At 42.6% G+C, this 19604-nt stretch overlaps 1 protein-coding gene across 15 annotated transcripts in view; it reads right to left on the bottom strand.

Annotated features, from left to right (window-relative positions):
* Positions 1–19604, bottom strand: part of apc (APC regulator of WNT signaling pathway) — a 204572-nt gene that overhangs the window by 106685 nt on the left and 78283 nt on the right. For 11 of the 15 annotated variants that reach the window (XM_073068354.1, XM_073068361.1, XM_073068348.1 and 8 more), the window contains one exon: positions 8529–8687. The exons of 2 other annotated variants lie outside the window; for them this stretch is intronic. In XM_073068354.1, coding sequence (XP_072924455.1) covers positions 8529–8669 — 141 coding nt within the window. In that variant the 5' untranslated portion in view covers positions 8670–8687. Of the gene's footprint in view, positions 1–8528; positions 8688–19604 lie in introns of those variants that run through there. 2 more of the 15 variants (XM_073068432.1, XM_073068416.1) reach the window with 2 other exon arrangements.

The raw sequence follows: 19604 nt of genomic DNA, 5'->3' as shown, positions 1-19604 counted from the left end.
GAACAGATCCCTGAGACACTCCACTGGTGACTGACCTCCATGCAGAATATGACCCGTCTACAACCACCCTTTGCCTTCTGTGGACAAGCCAGTTCTGGATCCACAAAGCAATGTCCCCTTGTATCCCATGCCTCCTTACTTTCTCAATAAGCCTTGCAAGGGGTACCTTGTTAAATGCCTTGCTAAGATCCATATACACTACATCAGCTTTTCTACCTTCATCAATGTGTTTAGTCACATACTCAAAAAATTCAATCAGACTATGATGCAACCAGTCAGAATGCTCTCCACCGGACATCTTTAGAAATTTGCAACAGTCTTTAGTGACAGACCAAGTCTCCACAGATTCCTAATGAAGTAGAGCTATTGCCATTTCTTCTTTGTGACTGCATGAATATGTTAGGGCCAGAACAGATCATCTGAGATACTGACACCCACTGATCCTTTAATGAGGATTGGTATGTATTCTCCTGACTTTCCCTTTTGTAAGTCTACCATCAACTTCTCGGTCTTGCTGACATTGAGTCTGAGGTTGTTACTGCGACAACACTCAACCAGCTGATATATCTCACTCAAAGCAGCACACAAAAATTGCTGGAGGATCTCAGCAGGTCTGGTAGCATCGATGGAGAAAGTTAAGTAGTTGACATTTCATGCTTCTTTAGAACTGAGAGGGAAAGGGAGAAATAACAGAATTAAAAGGTGGGTCGGCGGTGGGGGGGGGGGGGAAGAGGCTAGCTAGAAGCTGATAGAAGAGGAGAGGAGAATGGATAATAGGAGAGAGGGAACCCAGGGGGAAGTAATAGGCAGGTGAGAAGTAGTAAAAGGTCAGAGTAGGGAATATAGGAAAGGGGGGTGTACTTTGTTCACCAGAAGAAAAAATCAATATTCATGCCACCATATTAGAGGGTACCCAGACTGAATATAAGGTGTTGCTCCTCCACCATGAGAGTGGCCTCATCTTGGCACAAGAGGAGGCCATGGATCGACAGGTTGGAACTAGAATGGGGATTGGAATAAAATGGTGGCCACTGGGAAGTCCCGATTGTGGCAGATGGTGTGGAGGTGCTCGATGAAGTGGTTTCCCAATTTACAACAGATCTTACCAATGTAGAGGAGGTTGCATCGGGAGCACGGGACACAGTTGACAACCCCACCAGATTTGCAGGTGAAGTGTCGCCTCACCTGGAAGGATTGTTTGGGGCCCTGAGTGGAGGTGAGATCTCTGGGCAAGTGTAGCACTTAGGCCACTTGCAGTGGTAAGTGCTTAGAGGGAGATCAGTGGAGAGGGTAATTGGACAAGGGAATCGTGGAGGGAACAATCCCTGCGGAAAGTGGGGAGGGGGGAGTCAAGCTACGTTTAGTGGTAGGGTCCCTTTGGGAAATGACAGAGATGTGGGTGAGGGCAGCATCAATGAACGAGGACATCTCTTGGTTCCTACAACCAAACATGTCTTTAGCACCCCGCCCTCTGCCCCCTGGCTTTCTGCAGGGACTGCTCCCTCAAGATTCACTTGTCCATTCATCCCTCCCCACTAATCTCCCTTTCAGCACTAATCCCTGCAAGCAGCTAAAGTGCTATGCCTGCCCATACGCCTCCTTCCTCATCTCCATTCTGGGCCCCAAACAATCCTTCCAGGTGAGGCAACACTTCACCTGCGAATCTGTTGGGTTCGTCTATTGTGTCCGGTGCAACCTCCTTTACATTGGTTGAGATCCATCATAACTTGGGGAAACACTTGATCAAGCAACTCCGTTCCATCTGCCAATAAGAGGAACTTCCTGGTGGTCAAACGTTTTAATTCCAATTTCCAATCCCATTCCAATGTGTCAGTCCATGTGCCAAGGTAAGGCCACCCTTAGGGTGGAGGAGCAACACTTCATTGTCCCTCTGGGTAGCTTCCAACCTGATGGCATGAACATCATTTTCTCCTGCCAGTAAAAAAAATTCCCTCCTCCCCACCCCTCTTCTTCTATTCCCCACTCTAGCCTAATATCTCGTCTCACCTGCTTCAGCTATCACTGTCTACCTACTCTCCTTTCCCTCCACCCACCTTTATATTCTGGCATCTTCTCCCTTCCTTTTCAGTCTTGAAGAAGGGTCTCGGCCTGAAATGTCGACTACTTATTCATTTGCATAGATGCTGCCTGGCCTGCTGAGTTCCTCCAGCATTTTGTGTGTGCTGCTTTGGATTTCCATCTTTTGCAGATTCGCTTGTGTTTATGATCTATCTCACTCCCGTAAATGTTCTTATCAGTTTCAGCCAACAACAGTGGTGCCATCAGCAAATTTATAGATGATGTATGGAACTGGCGGAGACTGCAGAGGTACTTAATTAATTCTTTGCTTCAGTATTCACTATGGAAAAGGACCTTGACGATTGTAAGGATGACTTACAATGGACTGAAAAGCTTGAGCATGTAGATCTAAAGGAAGAGGATGTGCTGGAGCTTTTGGAAAACATCAATTTAGATAAGTCACCGGGACTGGATGAGATGTACCCCAGGCTACTGTGGGAGATGAAGGAGGAGACTGCTGAGCCTCTGGTGATGATCTTTGCATCATCAATGGGGACAGGAGAGGTTCTGGAGGATTGGAGGGTTGCAGATGTTGCTCCCTTATTCAAGAAAGATAGCCCAGGAAATTATAGACCAGTGAGTCTTACTTCAGTGGTTGGTAAATTGATGGAAAAGATCCTCAGAGGCAGGATTTATGAACATTTGGAGAGGCATAATATGAGTAGGAATAGTCAGCATGGCTTTGTCCAACGCAGGTCGTGCCTTATAAGCCTGATTGAATTTTCTGAGGATGATTGATGAAGGTAGAGCAGTAGATGAGGTGTATATGGATTTCAGCAAGGCATTTGATGATGTACCCCATGCAAGACTTATTGAGAAAGTAAGGAGGCATGGGATACAAGGGGACTTTGCTTTGTGTATCCAGAGCTGGCTGGCCCACAGAAGGCAAAGAGTTGTCGTAGATAGGTCATATTCTTCATGGTGGTTGGTGACCAGTGGCGTGCCTCAGGGATCTGTTCTGGGACCACTACTCTTCGTGTGTTATAAATGACCTGGATGAGGAAGTGGAGGGATGGGTTAGTAAACTTTCTGATAACACAAAGGTTGGGAGTGTTGTGGATAGTGTGGAGGGTTCTCAGAGGTTACAGCGGGACACTGATAGGATGCAAAACTGGGCTGAGAAGGGGCAGATGGAGTTCAACCCAGATAAGTGTGAGGTGGTTCATTTTGATAGGTCAAATATGATGGCAGAATATAGTATTAATGGTCAGACTCTTGGCAGCGTGGAGGATCAGAGGTACCTTGGGGTCTGAGTCCATAGGACACTCAAAGCTGCTGCGCAGGTTGACTCTGTGTTTAAGAAGGCATACAGTGCATTGGCCTTCATCAATCATGGGATTCAGTTTAAGAGCCAAGAAGTAATGTTGCAGCTATATAGGATCCTGGTCAGACCCCACTTGGAGTTCTGTGCTCAGTTCTGGTCACCTCACTACAGGAAGAATGTGGAAACCATAGAAAAGGTGAAGAGAAGATTTACAAGGATGTTGCCTGGATTGGGAAGCATACCTTTGAGAATAGGTTGAGTGAACTTCGCCTTTTCTCCTTGCAGTGATGGAGGATGAGAGGTGACCTGATAGAGGTGTGTAAGATGATGACAGGCATTGATCGTGTGGGTAGTCAGAGGCTTTTTCCCAGGGCTGAAATGGCTAGTATGAGAGAGCACAGTTTTAAGGTGCTTGGAAGTAGGTACAGAGGAGATGTCAGGGGCAAGTTTCTTTACATAGAGAGTGGTGAGTGCGTGGAATGGGCTACCGGCGATGCTGGTGGAGGTGGACATGATAGGGTCTTTTAAGAGACTCCTGGATAGGTACATGGAGCTTAAGAAAATAGAGGGCTATGGGTAACCCTAGATAATTTCTAAGGTAAGGGCATGTTCAGCACAGCTTTGTGGGCCGAAGGGCTTCTATTATGCTGTAGGTTTTCTATGTTTCTACAATGTTTGAGCTGTGCTTAGCTACAGTCATGAGCGTAGAAAGAGTATAGCACTGGGCTAAGCACTCATCCTTGAGGTGCACTCTGTGTTGATTAACCGCGAAGATGATATGTTTCTAATTGCTCCCCACTGACTACGGTCTCCTGATAAAGTTGAGGATCCAGTTGCAGAAGGAGGATGGCAGCACAGAGGCTGATGTTTTGAAGCTTCTTCGTTAATAGTGAGGGAATGATGGTGTTGAGTGCTGAAGTGCAATTGATTAACAGCAGTTTGATATATGTTTTGCTATTATATAAATGTTCCACAGCCAAATGAAGAGCCAGTGTGAATGTATGGGCTGTAAACCTGTTGTAGTATCTCAAATTTTTGGACAGTGATTTTTCAAAACTTTAAGTGCAAATTTCTGCAACCCAAACAACCGTAATAAAATGTATGCTGTAACTGTGATTAAAATACAATGAGCTATATAAGCTCAAAAATTAAAAATATAATCCAAAATGCTCATCTGCACTTTGCACAATGAATGATTTGACAGGTTGGGTTGTGAAAACTAGAACTGGTTGATACTTAGAAGGATTACATCTTCTCAGATCAAGACCTTGTTGCAACTGGGAGGCATCTGTTCAGATTACCATCAAGACTATGTTGCCTGGATGTCCTGTTTCACACAGGGTCATTCATGGTGAGCAGGTCTGTGGCAAGGTTCCAGACTAGGTGCAATACAACTCCAAAGTGCTCAATATCTGATCAGATGGATAATGATGTTGGATGAGTGTTTCTTAAAATGGGATCTCCAGATATCTTGGACTCACCATGCCACTGAGCACCAGATTTCTGGCTCGTTAAGCTTGTATAATTAGTTATAACATCAACACAAAGCCTACAACTGTAGAAAATATGAGCTACAATAGAGGTATGTAAACCTGAATTCCACAGATCACTGAAAACGATGATAGGAAGACTGCATTCTCCCCAACAAAAGGTACAATTGCACGGCTATCAGTGCAATTCTTTACACTACTTGTGTTCTGCACATAAAAAGCTTCAACAAGATCCCAGTGAGAAGCTTACCCCAAAAATTGGTGGTGCTATTGACAGTGAAAGAGTAATGCTATTATTATCCAAAGCAAAGTGAATCAAAATTGAATTATTAACAGAATACAGAAAATGATGGTGACAGGTTGTTTTTGTGACTGGAAGTCTGTGGTTAGTGGTGTCAACAGATTCTACTCATCATATGGATGCAAATTCAAGGTATGATTATTAAATTCACAGATAATGAAAATTAGTGTTGTTATTGAGGGTGATAAGACTGAGGTAGCAATTTTTCCTTAGACATATTCTCAAACAATAAGGTCTGGCTCCTCCCTCCTCTCCCCCCTCCCACTTAGAACAATATTGATCATTTGATAAATTAAGCAGATTAATGGAAAAATGGAAGTTAGCTCTGTCAAGTGCAACATGATGCACTTTGGGATTAAGAGCTAGATATACATATACATGGCAGGGATTTGGGAATATTGAGGAAAAGAGGCATGTAGCTGCAGAATCTGTAGATCCCTACAGGAGGAGAGGGATACACACAGACAGATAAAAGGCATTGGGTATGTTGACCTTTATTGTTGAACACAAAATATAAAAGCAATGAATTAGAGTGCACCTTTATAAATCTTTGGTTCAGCCATAGCTGGGGTATTGTGTAATTTTCTGGTCACCACACTGTTGGAAGGATGTGAATGCACTGGAAGAAATGCAGTGAAGATCTAACAGGATGTTGCCTAGTATTGCATGATTCAGTTATTGGAAGCCAGACAGATGGGGCTTGTTTTTCTTAGAGAACAGGTGGCCTGGGTAGGGGGGAGGGTGGTGGAACTTGATTGAAAAGATCGACATAACAAAATTATTAGTGCCACAGATAGGGTGGATAGTGGAAAACCTGCCGATAATGGAGATGTCTAAAACCAGAGGCATCAATTTAATTTGAGTAAGAGGGTTAGAGGGGTTCTGAGGGAAGTTTTTTTGTCCCTTCTAGAATCTGATTCCAGGCTACAATTTGAAACACTGGTGATAGGGGTAATTACTCTCAGAACATTTAAAAACAACTGGATGAGCATTTGAATCACCAAGGCAGAGAAGAAATCCTGAGATTCATCAGGATGTTGCCTGAATTGGAATGCACGTCTTATGAGGAAAGGTTGCAGAGTAAGGGCTTTCCTCGTTGCAGCAAAGGAGGATGAGAAATGACTTGATAGATGTGTACAAGAGGCATTGATAGAGTGAACAGCCAGTGCCTTTTTCCGGGGCAGAAATGACTAATACAAGAGGGTATAATTTTAAGATGATTGGAAGGAAGTATAAGGGCAAAGCCAGAGGTAGATTTTTATCATACACAGAGAATGGTAGGTGCATGGAATGAGCTGCCAGGGTGGTGGTAAATGCAGATACATAAGGGATCTTTAAGAGACTTAGATAAGTACATGGATGAAAGAGGGAGGGAAATGTTAGATTAATCTTGGAATAGGTTAAAAGGTCATTACAGCATCATGAGCCAAATGTCCTGTACTGTGCTCTGCTACGTTCTATAATACCATGGACCAAGTGCTGGTAAATGGGAACACTGAAGCCGAGTACCTGATTGTCACATAGACACTGTAATCTGAGGGATGAATCTGGCCATCTAACAAACATAATTCCAGTTAATTGGGGCAGCCGCTCATTTGGGACAACTCTTAAAGAACAACAACTAATTGAGAAAATAGTCATGATTTCCTTCATTTATTTGAGGTACTATGCTACAACTGTGACAGGAGACTGTTGCTGAACACTTTCTAACTAGAATTAATTGCGTGGACTTTTGTGACAATTGTGTGACCATGCTTGGAGTGAACAGTTTTTAAATAGTGTCAGTTGCATGTGTTTGTGTTCAAAAAGCAGTGATTTTTGTCACTGATAGTTGGCAAGAAATAAGCCGTAAGATAATTCAAAAACTGTTAAGCTCACTGAAAGAATTTCACTACTTCAACAAGTTAGGAACTATGAATTGAAGGTATGGACAATCATCTGGAATATTAGGCAGTCAACTATCTGGACTGATTTTACTCATTTATAGTCAATTAAGGGTGGTGGGGAGGAGATGCATCTCTACCAAAGGAGATATAAGGCTTTCCTTCCCTCTACTAGCCTGCAGGACACCCTTGAGCAAGGTGTGGCACCTGTTTAGCCAACTGCTCAGGGTCACATGAAGACATGGGAGCAGGTGGTGGATGGTCGTATGAGTATCTGGTGCGTAACAAAAGTCCTGGTTACGTGACCACTGATGCTAGGCAAACATCCTCTGAAAAGTACTGATAATGGCAAGCGTCTCCCGTCTTGTAAAGACACTGGCCAGAAGGCAATGGCAAACCACTTGTACAGAAAAATTTGCCAAGAACAAACATGGTGAAAGACTATGATCGCCCATGTCATATAACACGGCACAAAATGATGATGATGAAAGTTAATCAAAAGAACATGGCAGCATACACTGGATGAAATTCTCCACTGATAAATACTAGGAACTAATACACAGTTTTATAGTACTGTAGTAGCATTGGCAGTGTTCTAATTCAAACATAGAAACATAGAAAACCTACAGCACAATACAGGCCCTTTGGCCCACAATGCTGTGCCAAACATTTACTTACTTTAGAAATTACCAATGCCTCAAGAATTTTGTTCACTGTTATTAACAATATCAAGGACAGATGCAACCTCAAAATTAAGTTATTGAAATGATTCATCCTTTGTGTTGGTCATTTTATCTTCTACCATAAAACCAATATCGACAGCTGTTAGAAGAGGTGCCACCAAGCCACTGTGATTGATACTACAGTCTTGGACCCAGAATAAACATGTTGGCCTCATTACTCTCAGTGATTAAGTGATGGTGCCCAGCATCAGCTGAAGGAGGTGAAATGACACAACTGAACAAGAATTCCAGAATGTTTTTTAAGAGTTTGCTAGTTCAATTGGGTTGGGTGTGTCTTTGATACATTCAGAACATTTTCTTATAAGTAAGTTTAGTGGTCCATTACCGTTCATCTTTAACATTATCTTGTATTTTTATACAGAGTGGCCTTTATAAAACTTGGTGACTAGATAGGCTATTGCAGAAAAGTAAGAGTCAGCTGTGTGCAGTTTTCAAGAGCTGCATATAGTCCAGGTGAGTCACTGGTGTTTCTTTACCGGATAGTTTCAATCAAACTCTCACTTATCTTGCGCTTAATTTCAACTCTGGATTCATCTTGCAACAAGCCCTTTACCAACATTACAATACTTTGGATATCAGAAAATGTACAGAATCTAACATATTCAATTTTATTGCAATGAAAGTAGCTCTCAATAACTACTACACTTCCTATAACTGACTACGCAATATTTTGGCTAACAACTTCTAGTACCAAATGCCAAACAGCAAGAAAATAGCTGATTAGTTATGCAAAGTGATATCCAGTCTTGAATAAAACTTGAAATGTACCTTCATGTTGGATGCCTCTGTCTCGAGTTGTGTCAAATGGTTTGAGTTGTCTTCTAATTCTTGTCGCAGATTTGAATTCTCCATTTTAAGTGCCTCAACTTGCTTCAGGAGCTGATCATATGAAGCTGATGATGTAGCCATCCTGAATGAGATGGTGACCTATTTGGGGAGGGGAGAGGGGAGAGAAAACAGGAAATTCTAGCATTGGAACAGGATTTTTAAAAAACTTAATCAATATGCATTATGCCTGTTTATAAACTACACACTTCAACTTTTACAAATTCAGTACTGACTGCATATTGACTATGGGTAATGATACTTCCATTTTTTTTTTCAAACTTTAACTTGTATGTTTGTTTGTCTTTTGAACTTCAGTACAACAAAGATCACCCAGCTGAGCTGAACCTGCAGAACCCTCCTTACAAACATTTGGGAATTTTTACCCAAATATTTCAATCACATCCAATATAATAGTCATGAGACACAAGACACAGAATTAGGCTGCTCTGGCCATCGAGTCTACTCTGTCACTTAGACAAGATCAAAATAATTATTTACTATGGTAACAATGCTGCTCAATACTTTTAGAATTTAATTTGGTGCCTTTATGTGTATGTTATGCAGCCTCAGGGAGCAAACCAAAGAATGAATAAGGATATGGATATGAATATGAATAAGGGAATGGCCATCATTCCCCATCCTTGCCGCAGGACATGCACTATCTCATGGGAGATCTTGCTGTGTTGATTTAAATTCCTCCAGAAAATATGCAAAATACTGGTGGAGGGGAACAAACAAACTGAATCATATGACAAGCAATATTATATGTAAAAAACTGAGATTCAACATTAAACAATTCTGAAGCTGAGGACGGAGCTATAAAGCAGGGCCTTCATGTCTGGTACAGGGAGTATTCCAGATATTCCCATGTATGGATGAGCATAAGAAACTGGTCAACAGAAGGTTACAGAACACTGTCGGAGTGCATGCTTCAAATTCTTGGGGGAGGTTGGATGAGCTCTTGACCAAAGGAGTCAATGTAGATGGATGATCTTCACTTCAAAGCCTGAACCAATGTCTTTAACGGAAGTAAACCAGTGATTGGTTTAGCAAGAGAATGGGCACAAAGTTGCAATGTTTCCCACAAATATTTAAACTTTGTGCCCATCCTCTTGCTAAATTAGGTTAAACCTTTCCCGAACAAAACCTGGCTCAAAGAAGTGAGTACTGGAATAAGCAGTGATAGGTTAATGGTACTAGTTGGAGAGTGGTAATCCAAATAAAGTATGAAATGTTGTGAACTTCAGGTGGACCAAGGGCTCAAAGCAAGAAATTGATTAAGATCACAAATGAATGACTCACAGTAGAAATGGTCAGTTCTGATACTGAAGGTTGCAATATGCCCAGATATTGTACAAGAATATTATTCCTCAAACACAAGAAAATCTGCAGATGCTGGAATTCCAAAGCAACACACACAAAATGCTGGAGGAACACAGCAGGCCAAGCAGCCTGTATAGAAAGGAGTAAACAGTCGATGTGTCAGGCCGGGGCTCTTCATCAGGATTCCCGCCCAAAACATCGACTGTTGACTCTCTTCCATACATGCTGCCTGGACTGCTGAGTTCCTCCAGCATTTTGAGTTTGTGTTGCCATGTTATTCCTCAAGCTTGCATTAGGCCTTACAGTAATAGCACAGGAGACCACAAACAGACTGGTCCGAATAGAAGTGGGATTAAAAAAATAATTGCTAGCAATGGCAACAACAAGTTTCCTATTGCCTACAATTTTAACTTTTCATCTCACTCCAACCTGTGCGCAGTTCTTGCATTGTTACAATGAGGCCCAATGCAATCTTGAGAAGCAGCAAGCAACTTACCTTATGTTTGAGCATGCTACTATTACGAATGTGCCACAGCTCTGAGCGGGGTAGCCCCCTCCTTTGTGAGAATTGCAAGATCACTATTAAGTCAGTTCAGGGGACACAGGAAATGAGAGAAAGACATGCAGAATCCACAAAGGGGTTGGAATGTGTCCTGGCCTCCGAAAGGCGGACCCATTGATACCGGCTATTGTCTCTTGGAGACGACTTGTGTATTGCATCCTGCACGATGCATCGAAGCGCCCCCCCACCCCCAGGCAATGAACCGAGGGGGAGGTTGGTGGAGGGATTGCATCATCTCAACCTGATCGACATCTGCGACCCTGTGAGTCAGGATAGAAAGAGGGTCTGGGGGAACAGCCCCTCAGACGCACCAGAAGAAACGCTAGCAAAAACCAGTGGAAGGCCACGTGCGACCTTTTCCATTTGCCCCGGAATCGGTGGCCTTTACCACAGAAGAACGGTTTTTAGCTAACAACGGGGAAATCAACTCCCAACGACTCTCGAAGGATTGACATCATAAAAGGAATGGGCAAGTTTTAACCCGTCTTTCTCTCCAACCAAAGGCTGCAGCCTACAGCTTGACTGAACTAAAGTGACTTTTATATTTCCATCGGACAATACATTATCCCCTAGACAACGACAGAGCTATTTCTTATTGATTATTATTATACCCGCACTTTTAGATTTAGTATTAACGACATATATTATCTGTGTGTTTGCATTGATATTATTTTTGTGTATTTCTATCAATAAATACTGTTAAAAATAGTACCATCAGACTTTAACGGACCTCTCTATCTTTGCTGGTAAGTGACCCAGTTACGGGGTACGTAACACTACAATCAATCTCCTGTTTCCACAATCTCCTCTGGCAGCTTACTCCAGATACCCAGTATTCTTTATGTGAAAAATTTATCGCTCAAACCTCTTCCTTCTCCCCTAAAACCTATCCCCTCTAGTTTTAGCCAACCTAACATGTAAAACAGACACTAGCTATCTTTCCAAACTATTTTTCTCAATTTCAAATGCCTCTTATCATGTTACCCTTGAGCCTCCTTCACTCCACAGGGAAAAAATCCAGCCTATCCAGCCCTCTTGATATGATTTACAATCCAGGCATCTTTATGCTTTTAGAGAAAAACAGGAGGTAACAAATCCAGGTGCCAAACAATGTTAACAAAAAACAGAAAAGCAAAAGGAAGAAGAGGGGATTTATCACAGATATTGAGAGTTCAACATCTTAACAATCTAGAGTAAAAGTGGTGAAATGCAACTTATTAAAAAAAGCAATTTATGATGCATGAGAAAATACTTTCACAAAATCCAGGAAAAAACTTAATGTATTACTCTGCAAAATGTAAAGGGCCTCAACACAGTGGAATTGTGAAATGCATCCCAAAAAGTTTCTTGAGTCTATATATGCAGGCCCTACTTGGGAGGGCTCTTACTTCCTTCACATACATGAGTAAAAGTTTTTACGTTACGTCTCCATCTAAATGTGCAATGTGCAATCATGGTAATTTATAATAATAATAATAATAATAATAATAATAATAATAATAAATAGAACAGTCAATGTAACATAGAAATACACTCAAATCAGTGTGAGTTAATCAGTCTGATGGCCTAGTGGAAGGAGCTGTCCCTCCTGGCCTTTATGCTGTGGTACCGTTTCCCAGATGGTAGCAGCTGGAATAGATTGTGGTTCAGTTGACTCGGGGGGCCCCAGTGATCCTTTGGGCCCATTTTTCACACCTGTCTTTGTAAATGTCCTGAATCATGGGAAGTTCACAACTACAGATGTGCTGGGTTGTCTGCACCACTCTCTGCAGAGTCCTGCAATTAAGGGAGGTACAGTTCCCATATCAGGCAGTGATGCAGCCAGTCAGAATGCTTCAATTGTGCCTCTGTAGAAAGCTCTTAGGATTTGAGGGCCCATACCAAACTTCCTCAACCATCTGAGGTGAAAGAGGCGCTGTTGTGCCTTTTTCTCCACATAGCTGGTGTGTACAGACCACGTGAGGTCTTAGGTGATGCGGATGCTGTGGAAATTGTTGACACATGCAGTTGTGGAGGCCAGGTCATTGGGTGCAGTTAAGGCAGAGATTGATAAATTTTTAATTGGACATGGCATCAAAGGTTGCGGGGAGAAGGCTGGGAACTGGTGTTAAGGAGGAGATAGAAAAAAGTATCAGCCATGATTGAATGGCGGAGGAGACTTGATGGGCTAGATGGCCTAATTCTGCTCCTATGTCTTATAGTCTAACTTAAAGCTGTTTACCCTCTCAACTCCAGATCCATTGATGTCAATATGGGTTAGCCTGTTGCCATTCTTCCTGTAATCCACAACCAGCTCCTTTGTTTTTGGGACACTGAGGCTGAGGTTGTTTTCTTGACACCACTGTGTCAGAGAGATAACTCCTTCCCTGTAGGCCACCTCGTTATTGTTTGAGTTAGGCTAATCAACATAGTATTGTCAGCAAATTTAATTAGCAGATTAGAGCTGTGGATGGCGACACAGTTAGGTTATACAGGGAGTAAATGAGGGGACTTAGTACACAGCCCTGAGGGGCTCCTGGCTTGAGAGTCAGAGAGGTGGAGGTGAGGGAACCCACTCTTACCGGTGATCTGACAGGAAGTCCAGGATCCAGCTGCACAAGGCAGGGTCAACGCCAAGGTCTCTGAGCTTTCTGTCAAGCCTGGAGGGAATTATAGTGTTGAATGCTGAAATGAAGATGTTTTGGAGAACATTTGGATTACCAGGAGGAAGTATTTGCAGCCTTACAGCACTTTAAGGTGGATAACTTCACCAGGACCTGAACTAGTGCACTGGTGGACTTTGAGGGAGGGTGGTATGTTGAATACTGGGTGAAACACTAAGTCTTTGGGGTAACTGCAAGTCTATGTCTTTGCTATTGCCTAGCTCACACTTGTGTTCAGTGTTGGTGCTGATGCTTGCTTTTTTTTTGCCACTGGGGGGGAGGGGGAGGAGGGATTGTTGATAGCTGCTGCTTAAGCACAGGAGGGGTGTGCTGGCAGGGACTTTGGGGTTCTTACATTTAACTGTCATTCATTCTTTGGGGCACTTGTCTGTTTTCGTGGATGTTTGTGAAGAGAAAGCATTTCATAATGTATATTGTATACATTTCTCTGACATTAAATTGGATGTTTGAACCTTTGAACCTTTAAAGAAGGAATTGTGGAAGCCCCTGCAGATATATTTGTTTCATTGATAGCCAGTGGTCAAGTTTACAAAGACAGGAAGGTGACTAAAATTCCATTGTTTGGGGAGGAAAGCAAGGACAAGCCAGGGACAGTCAGCCTGATATCAATTGTGGGGAAGTTATTGAAAGCAATGCAGAAGAACAGGATCTACCAACATTTAGAAAGACAGTTTGATTAGGAAATATCAGCATGGCTTTGTTTATGGGATGTCATGCTTGAAGCTTTTACAGATTTCTGAAGCAGCCAAAAAAAAAAGATGAGGGAAGGGCAGTGAATATTGTCTATTTGGACACTAGCCATGGTTTCATCAAGTTCCTGTTTGATAGACTGGTCTGGAAAGTTGGTTCTATGGAAATTACAAGGAGATCAGGGCACAGGACTTGGAGTGCGAGTTTAAAAGGAGGTTAATCTTTTCACCAAACAGAGCCCTAAAAGAGGCACATTTGCAAATAGTTAGTTAATAGTCGATAGGCTAATTGGCAGCAGCCAATAAAAAGTTAGGGTAAAGCAAAACAGCCACGTTAGAGTTGGCCAGTTTTTTTTTGAGTGGATATCAGATGCTTTGACATGAAGAGGTGAGTAAGGGACTTGGGTGTGGGAGAGAGAGGAGCTCTTTAGGGAAAAAGACTACAAGGCATGGGTAAGGTTGTGGGTGTGGCTGTGTTGAGAAGTACTGCATAAAGAGGAAGTACTAAAGCTCTGATTTCGAAAGCTATAGTGGGCAGAGGCTAATGTTAGGTTTACTTAAGGTTTCATTTATTCTTTTGCAGAATTAGACCAATGGGAATGGCAGTCAGTGGTATGCTCCTCATTCAACATGTAAATCTGGAAGACCTCCCGTATTCCTGATAACTACACCTGTGTGAAATGCATCTAGCTACAGCTCCTTATAGACAGTGTTAGTAACTAGAGCTGGATTAAATATCGATCATCTGTGAGGCTGACAGGAGTTACAGGGAGTAGTCATTCCTAGGTTGGACCATGCAAGTAGCTGCTGACCGTTAGGAGACAGAAAGGGAATAGAAATACTGATTTGGATACTGCTCAGGTGTGGGCAGGATAACCTTCAGATTGGTGGATCATTGAGATCTTTTCAGGGGAAGGCATTACCTGTACAAAGTGATGGGTTACATCTAAACTCAAGAGGGACCAATGTCCTTGTGGGCAGGATTGGCAGCTTTATGTTTTGGAGTTTAGCTATTTCAGAATAAATAAGGGGGGGGGGGGGGAAGGAGTAATATTGCTAATCTGGAATAGTACCACAAACAGGAGGACCATGGAGGGATAACAAGTCAATGTGCAAGGAAGTCAGGAAGGGAGTAATCACCCTGCTGGGAACATTCTATAGTCACCAGAAGCAGATGGTAGATTTATGGAAAGGTGCAAAATAGCTTAGTTGTTGTCATGGATGACTCCAAGTTCCCTAATATTGGTTAGAACCTCCTTAGTGCAAAAGGTTTCATTGGGGCAGGATTTTTGTGTGTCCAGGAAGGCTTCCTGACACTAGACAGGCTGCCTAGAGGAGAGTCATTCTAGTACTAGGCAATGTCCAGGAAGGCTTCCTGACACTAGACAGGCTGCCTCGAGGAGAGTCATTCTAGTACTAGGCAATGAACCTGGCCAGGTGTCAGGTCTTTTGGATGAGCATATAGGAGACTCTGACCACAACTCCTTGATCTTTATAGCATTGGACAAGAACAGAAGATGTGGGAAAGCACTTAACTGGGAAGGACTAATAATACTGTTATTAGGTAGGAATTTGGGAGCTAAGTTGGGAGCAAATGTTCTCAGGGAAATGTACAGCAGAAAGTGGAGGCTGTTAAGGGAGTATTTGCATAGTTATTTTTTGATAGATTTGTCCTATAGAGACAGGGAAAGTATGTTAGGGTAAAGGAACCATGGTTGATGAGAGATGGAATATTTAATCAAGAGGAAAGACAAAGAATACTTGAGGTTTTGGAATCAAAATTCATGGGGCTCTTGAATTAAGGTAGACAGTAAGAAATTAAGGGAATTGACAGCAAGAAGGGGCAATGAGAAGGTCGGGTAGGATTAAGGAAACTCCAGGTGTTCTACAAGTACGTGAACAGGAAGATGACAAGAGTAAGGGTAGGACCACGCAAGGATAATGGTGAGGGGCGGGGGGGGGTGGAGGAGGAACATGTCTAGAGGAGCAGGTGTAGAGAAGTTCCTTAATATAGAAGTAGAAGTGGACCCAATGTGAATGATGGAGTAGGTCTGGGGCTATGACGTGCTGGTTCAGTGTGTAGGAAGAACTAGGTGGACCGGAACTTGGTAAGGAGACAGACGGACAAAAGTGAGCAGGTTACCTAGAATTGGAGAATTTGATATTCATGCTGTCATGTTGTAGACGACCCAGGCAGACTGAGATGCAGTTCCTTTGGTTTGCATTTGGTTTCACCCCAAATGCAGGCAAGAGAAACAGTACCTTGTATTCCAGACCCTGTCACTACTTCCACCCTTCCTTTACAGTGACTTCATTCTTTATGACTCTCTGCTTGACCGCATAAATAGCTTTCTGGATCTTATCTAGTTTTCCATTAGCAAAGTGTTTTACATTACTGAAAAATAGCAAGGAACCACTGCATGAAAGAACTAGAAACGGAAGTATTACGTCTTTCTTATTTGTTTGACAATCATACAATAACAAGTTTATCTCAACTTGACCAAGGGCCAATACCCTGAAGATCAGGCAATAAAAACCATGATACATAATTTATGATCTCTCCAAAGAATTGGTGCTGTCATCCTTTAACAATATGGCCCCAAGAGGTACAAAATGTGATTCTTTGATATTGCTGAAAGCCATTTAGTTATATCAAAATCACCACCTTTAAATAATTAAAAAATATGTGGCATAAGCGTAGAGCAAACTTGCTCTGAGCCCAGTTAATTTTCCTCAGTTAGAGCAGACAGAAGAGATACTCAAATGGTATGTTGCCTCCCAGGTGGCAGGATCAGGGATATCTCGAATCAGGTACACAGCATTCTCCAGGGGGAGGGTGAGCAGCAGGAAGTTGTGGCACTTATTGGGGAAAATCAGGTTGGTGTTGGACTCCAAGAGATGGAATTTGTAGAAAGCCTCTGAGATGGCCTTTTAGAGCAGCTTGTTGACCCCACTAGATTGCTGTTGAGGAATAAACCAGATTTGATTAGGGAGCATAAGGTAAAAACCCTTCGGAGGCAGTGTTCATAAATGATACAATTTCACCCTGCAGTTTGAGAGGGAGATTATGTCAGATGTACCAGTGGAATAAAGGGGATTTGATACATGAACGAGGAGCTGGCTAAAGTTGATGGAAGGGGACACTAGTAGGGATGACAGCAGAACAGCAAGAGCTGGAGTTTGTGGAGGTGGGGGTAGGGGGAAGAATGTGTAAGGTGCAAGATGGGTACATCCTTAAGATGAGGTATCCTAAGGGGGGGGAGGGGGGAGAGAGTAAACTTTGACAGACGCGGGAAGTCAAAGAAAGCATAAAAGAAAGGAACAGAAAAAATTTGTGGAAAATTAGATTGGGAAGTTTTTAAAAACCAACAGAAGGCAACTAAATACGCCATGAGAGAGGATGAAATAAGAAGGTAAGCTTGCCAATAATGAGGGTACCACAGTTTTCTCAGATACCGGCAGTCTCCGGGTTACGAACGAGTTCTGTTCCCAAGTCCGTCTTTAAGTCAGATTTGTACGTTAAGTCGGAACAAATACATCCGGTATTATTTAGCGTCAGTTAGTCAAATGTTTGTCTTAGTATATACTATACATTTTACCTTTCTATGAATATAAAACACTTAAGAAATGTATGTATTCCAATAATTAAACCACTGCATTGCTTAGTAATAATTGTATCTTTCATTGGGGCAGGGCCTTTCACATGCTTCATTATTCTGACTTTATCCTTTATCCTTTAAAATTGTTCTGATCGTTGACCTAACCTAATGCTTTTCCAATGACAGATGGCGTTTCACCTCTTTCCAAACGTTTTATTATTTCCACTTTATTTTCAATTGCGATTGCTTCCTGTCAATGGAACAGAAACACTGCGGGCGGCGGGTCCCGAACTCCGCCGGCTCCTGAGGTCCGCTGGAGACAGGTTAAATGGGACAAGTTGGGGCTGTGCTAGGTTTGGGTATTTGATTCTCCACAATATTCCATGTGGGAATTTAAACTGGAGGTGGCAGTGGTTTTTTTTAAACGAGGTCGAGTTGCGAACTTGACATCAACACGGCACGGGAGCGGTCTGTCACTGGATCGAACACAGAAACCTCCGTTCTCCAGTTCTGGAGGTGGGGGGGGGGGGGGGGGGGTGGTCAGGGTGAATCTTGCTAAGGAAAATTTAAGCCAAATACAAAGTTACACACTCAACATAGTGTCAACGACTTAAAATGGTGGACGGCGTCGCGATCCGACTTAAAATGGCGGACGGCGTTCTCCTTCCTCGGTTCGTAAGTACGAGTTGTCCGTAAGTCGGACGTTCGTAACTCGGGGACTACCTGTAGATAAAAGAGTAAAAGAGAAAGGGAGTTGAGGTCAGATCGCTGGAAAACACTGCTGGAGAGGTATTAATGGCCTTAGGGAGGGTCCAGAGGAGGTTCACGAGAATGATTCTGGGAATGAAAGAGTTGATATATGAGGAGCATTTGATGCAGGGGTTCCCAACCTTAATGTCATGGACCAACACCATTAAGCAAGGGTCTGGGTCTACATGGTGATGTGCAGAGGATGTTTCTGATTTGTGGGTGAGTCTAGGGCAGAGCCTCCATCGATGGATGGCCATTTAGAACAGAGGAGGAATTTTATAAACCAGAAGGTGGTAAATTTGTGGAGTTCATTGCAACAGATGACTGTACAGGCTAAGTCATTGAGTATATTTAAAGAAGAAATGATAGGTTCTTGATCAGTCATTGTGTTAAAGCTTACAGGGAAAAGGCAGGAGAATGATTCTTAGAGGGATAATAAATCAGCCATGATGGAAGGCCAGAGCAGACTTGACAGGCCAACCGGCATCTGATATAATTATGAACAAAGAAAAACACTTTACACTCTGTGTGTCAGACTTCTCCAGCACAATCCCCTAATCTTGAAGGGCACATCAATTTGACCAGGTTTCTGGCTGAGGGATAAATCTGCTTAACCCCATCTTTACCTTGCCCTATATAGAACTTCAAGTTGTAACTCCTCTTCCTTGATTTACATAGGAAGAAAGGTCGTATGCAGAAATTCCAAACACTGACTCTTGACCCTGGGAAATAGGGATAAGATAATCTCCCTTTGATTGGCAGGAAACATTTATATTGAACAAAACCTGGAACAAACAGTCGAGCAAAGGTATGGAAAGCACTGTAAGCAATTTCAAGGTCAATAACTAAAGCTATGTCTAGAACAGAGCTGCCACTGTAAAGCAATGAGAGATCGACCACCTTAACCTTGTTCTCTCAATAAACATGAGATTCTGCAGATGCTGGAAATCTTGAACAATGCACACCTCCAGCATTTTGTTGTTCTCACCAGTGTACTTCCTTCAGAAGTGATGTCATTACTGTACTGGTCTCTGTGACAACTTCATGGGTCTTCAGGAGATAAACTATAGGGTCTCAACCCCAAATCTCAACCCATCACTTTGCTTCAGGATGTTCTGAACCTGCCCAGATCTTACACCAGATCATTTTACTATACTCATTCTAGATTTCTCCCACAAAAATAGTCTTTGCAGCACCCATCTTTCAAATTTCTCCAATCTCATACTTCTACACTAATGAATATAGTCTGGCCCTTCCTCTACAAGACAACCCAAATTCTCAGGAATTAACCTAGTGAACTTTTGCTGAACTGCCTCCAATACAAGGAGTACCACTCCTGAAATGAGAGAAAACTGCGTGCAGTGACCTAGGCATGATCTCAGTATCTACAGCTATAGCAAGAGTTCCCTAATTTTATACGCCATCACATT

The sequence above is a fragment of the Hemitrygon akajei genome, chromosome 2, assembly GCF_048418815.1.
Source record: "Hemitrygon akajei chromosome 2, sHemAka1.3, whole genome shotgun sequence".
Taxonomy (NCBI): Eukaryota; Metazoa; Chordata; class Chondrichthyes; order Myliobatiformes; family Dasyatidae; genus Hemitrygon; species Hemitrygon akajei.
Note: the sequence above shows the minus strand (reverse complement) of the source record. Positions and strands in the feature narration are given on the sequence as shown.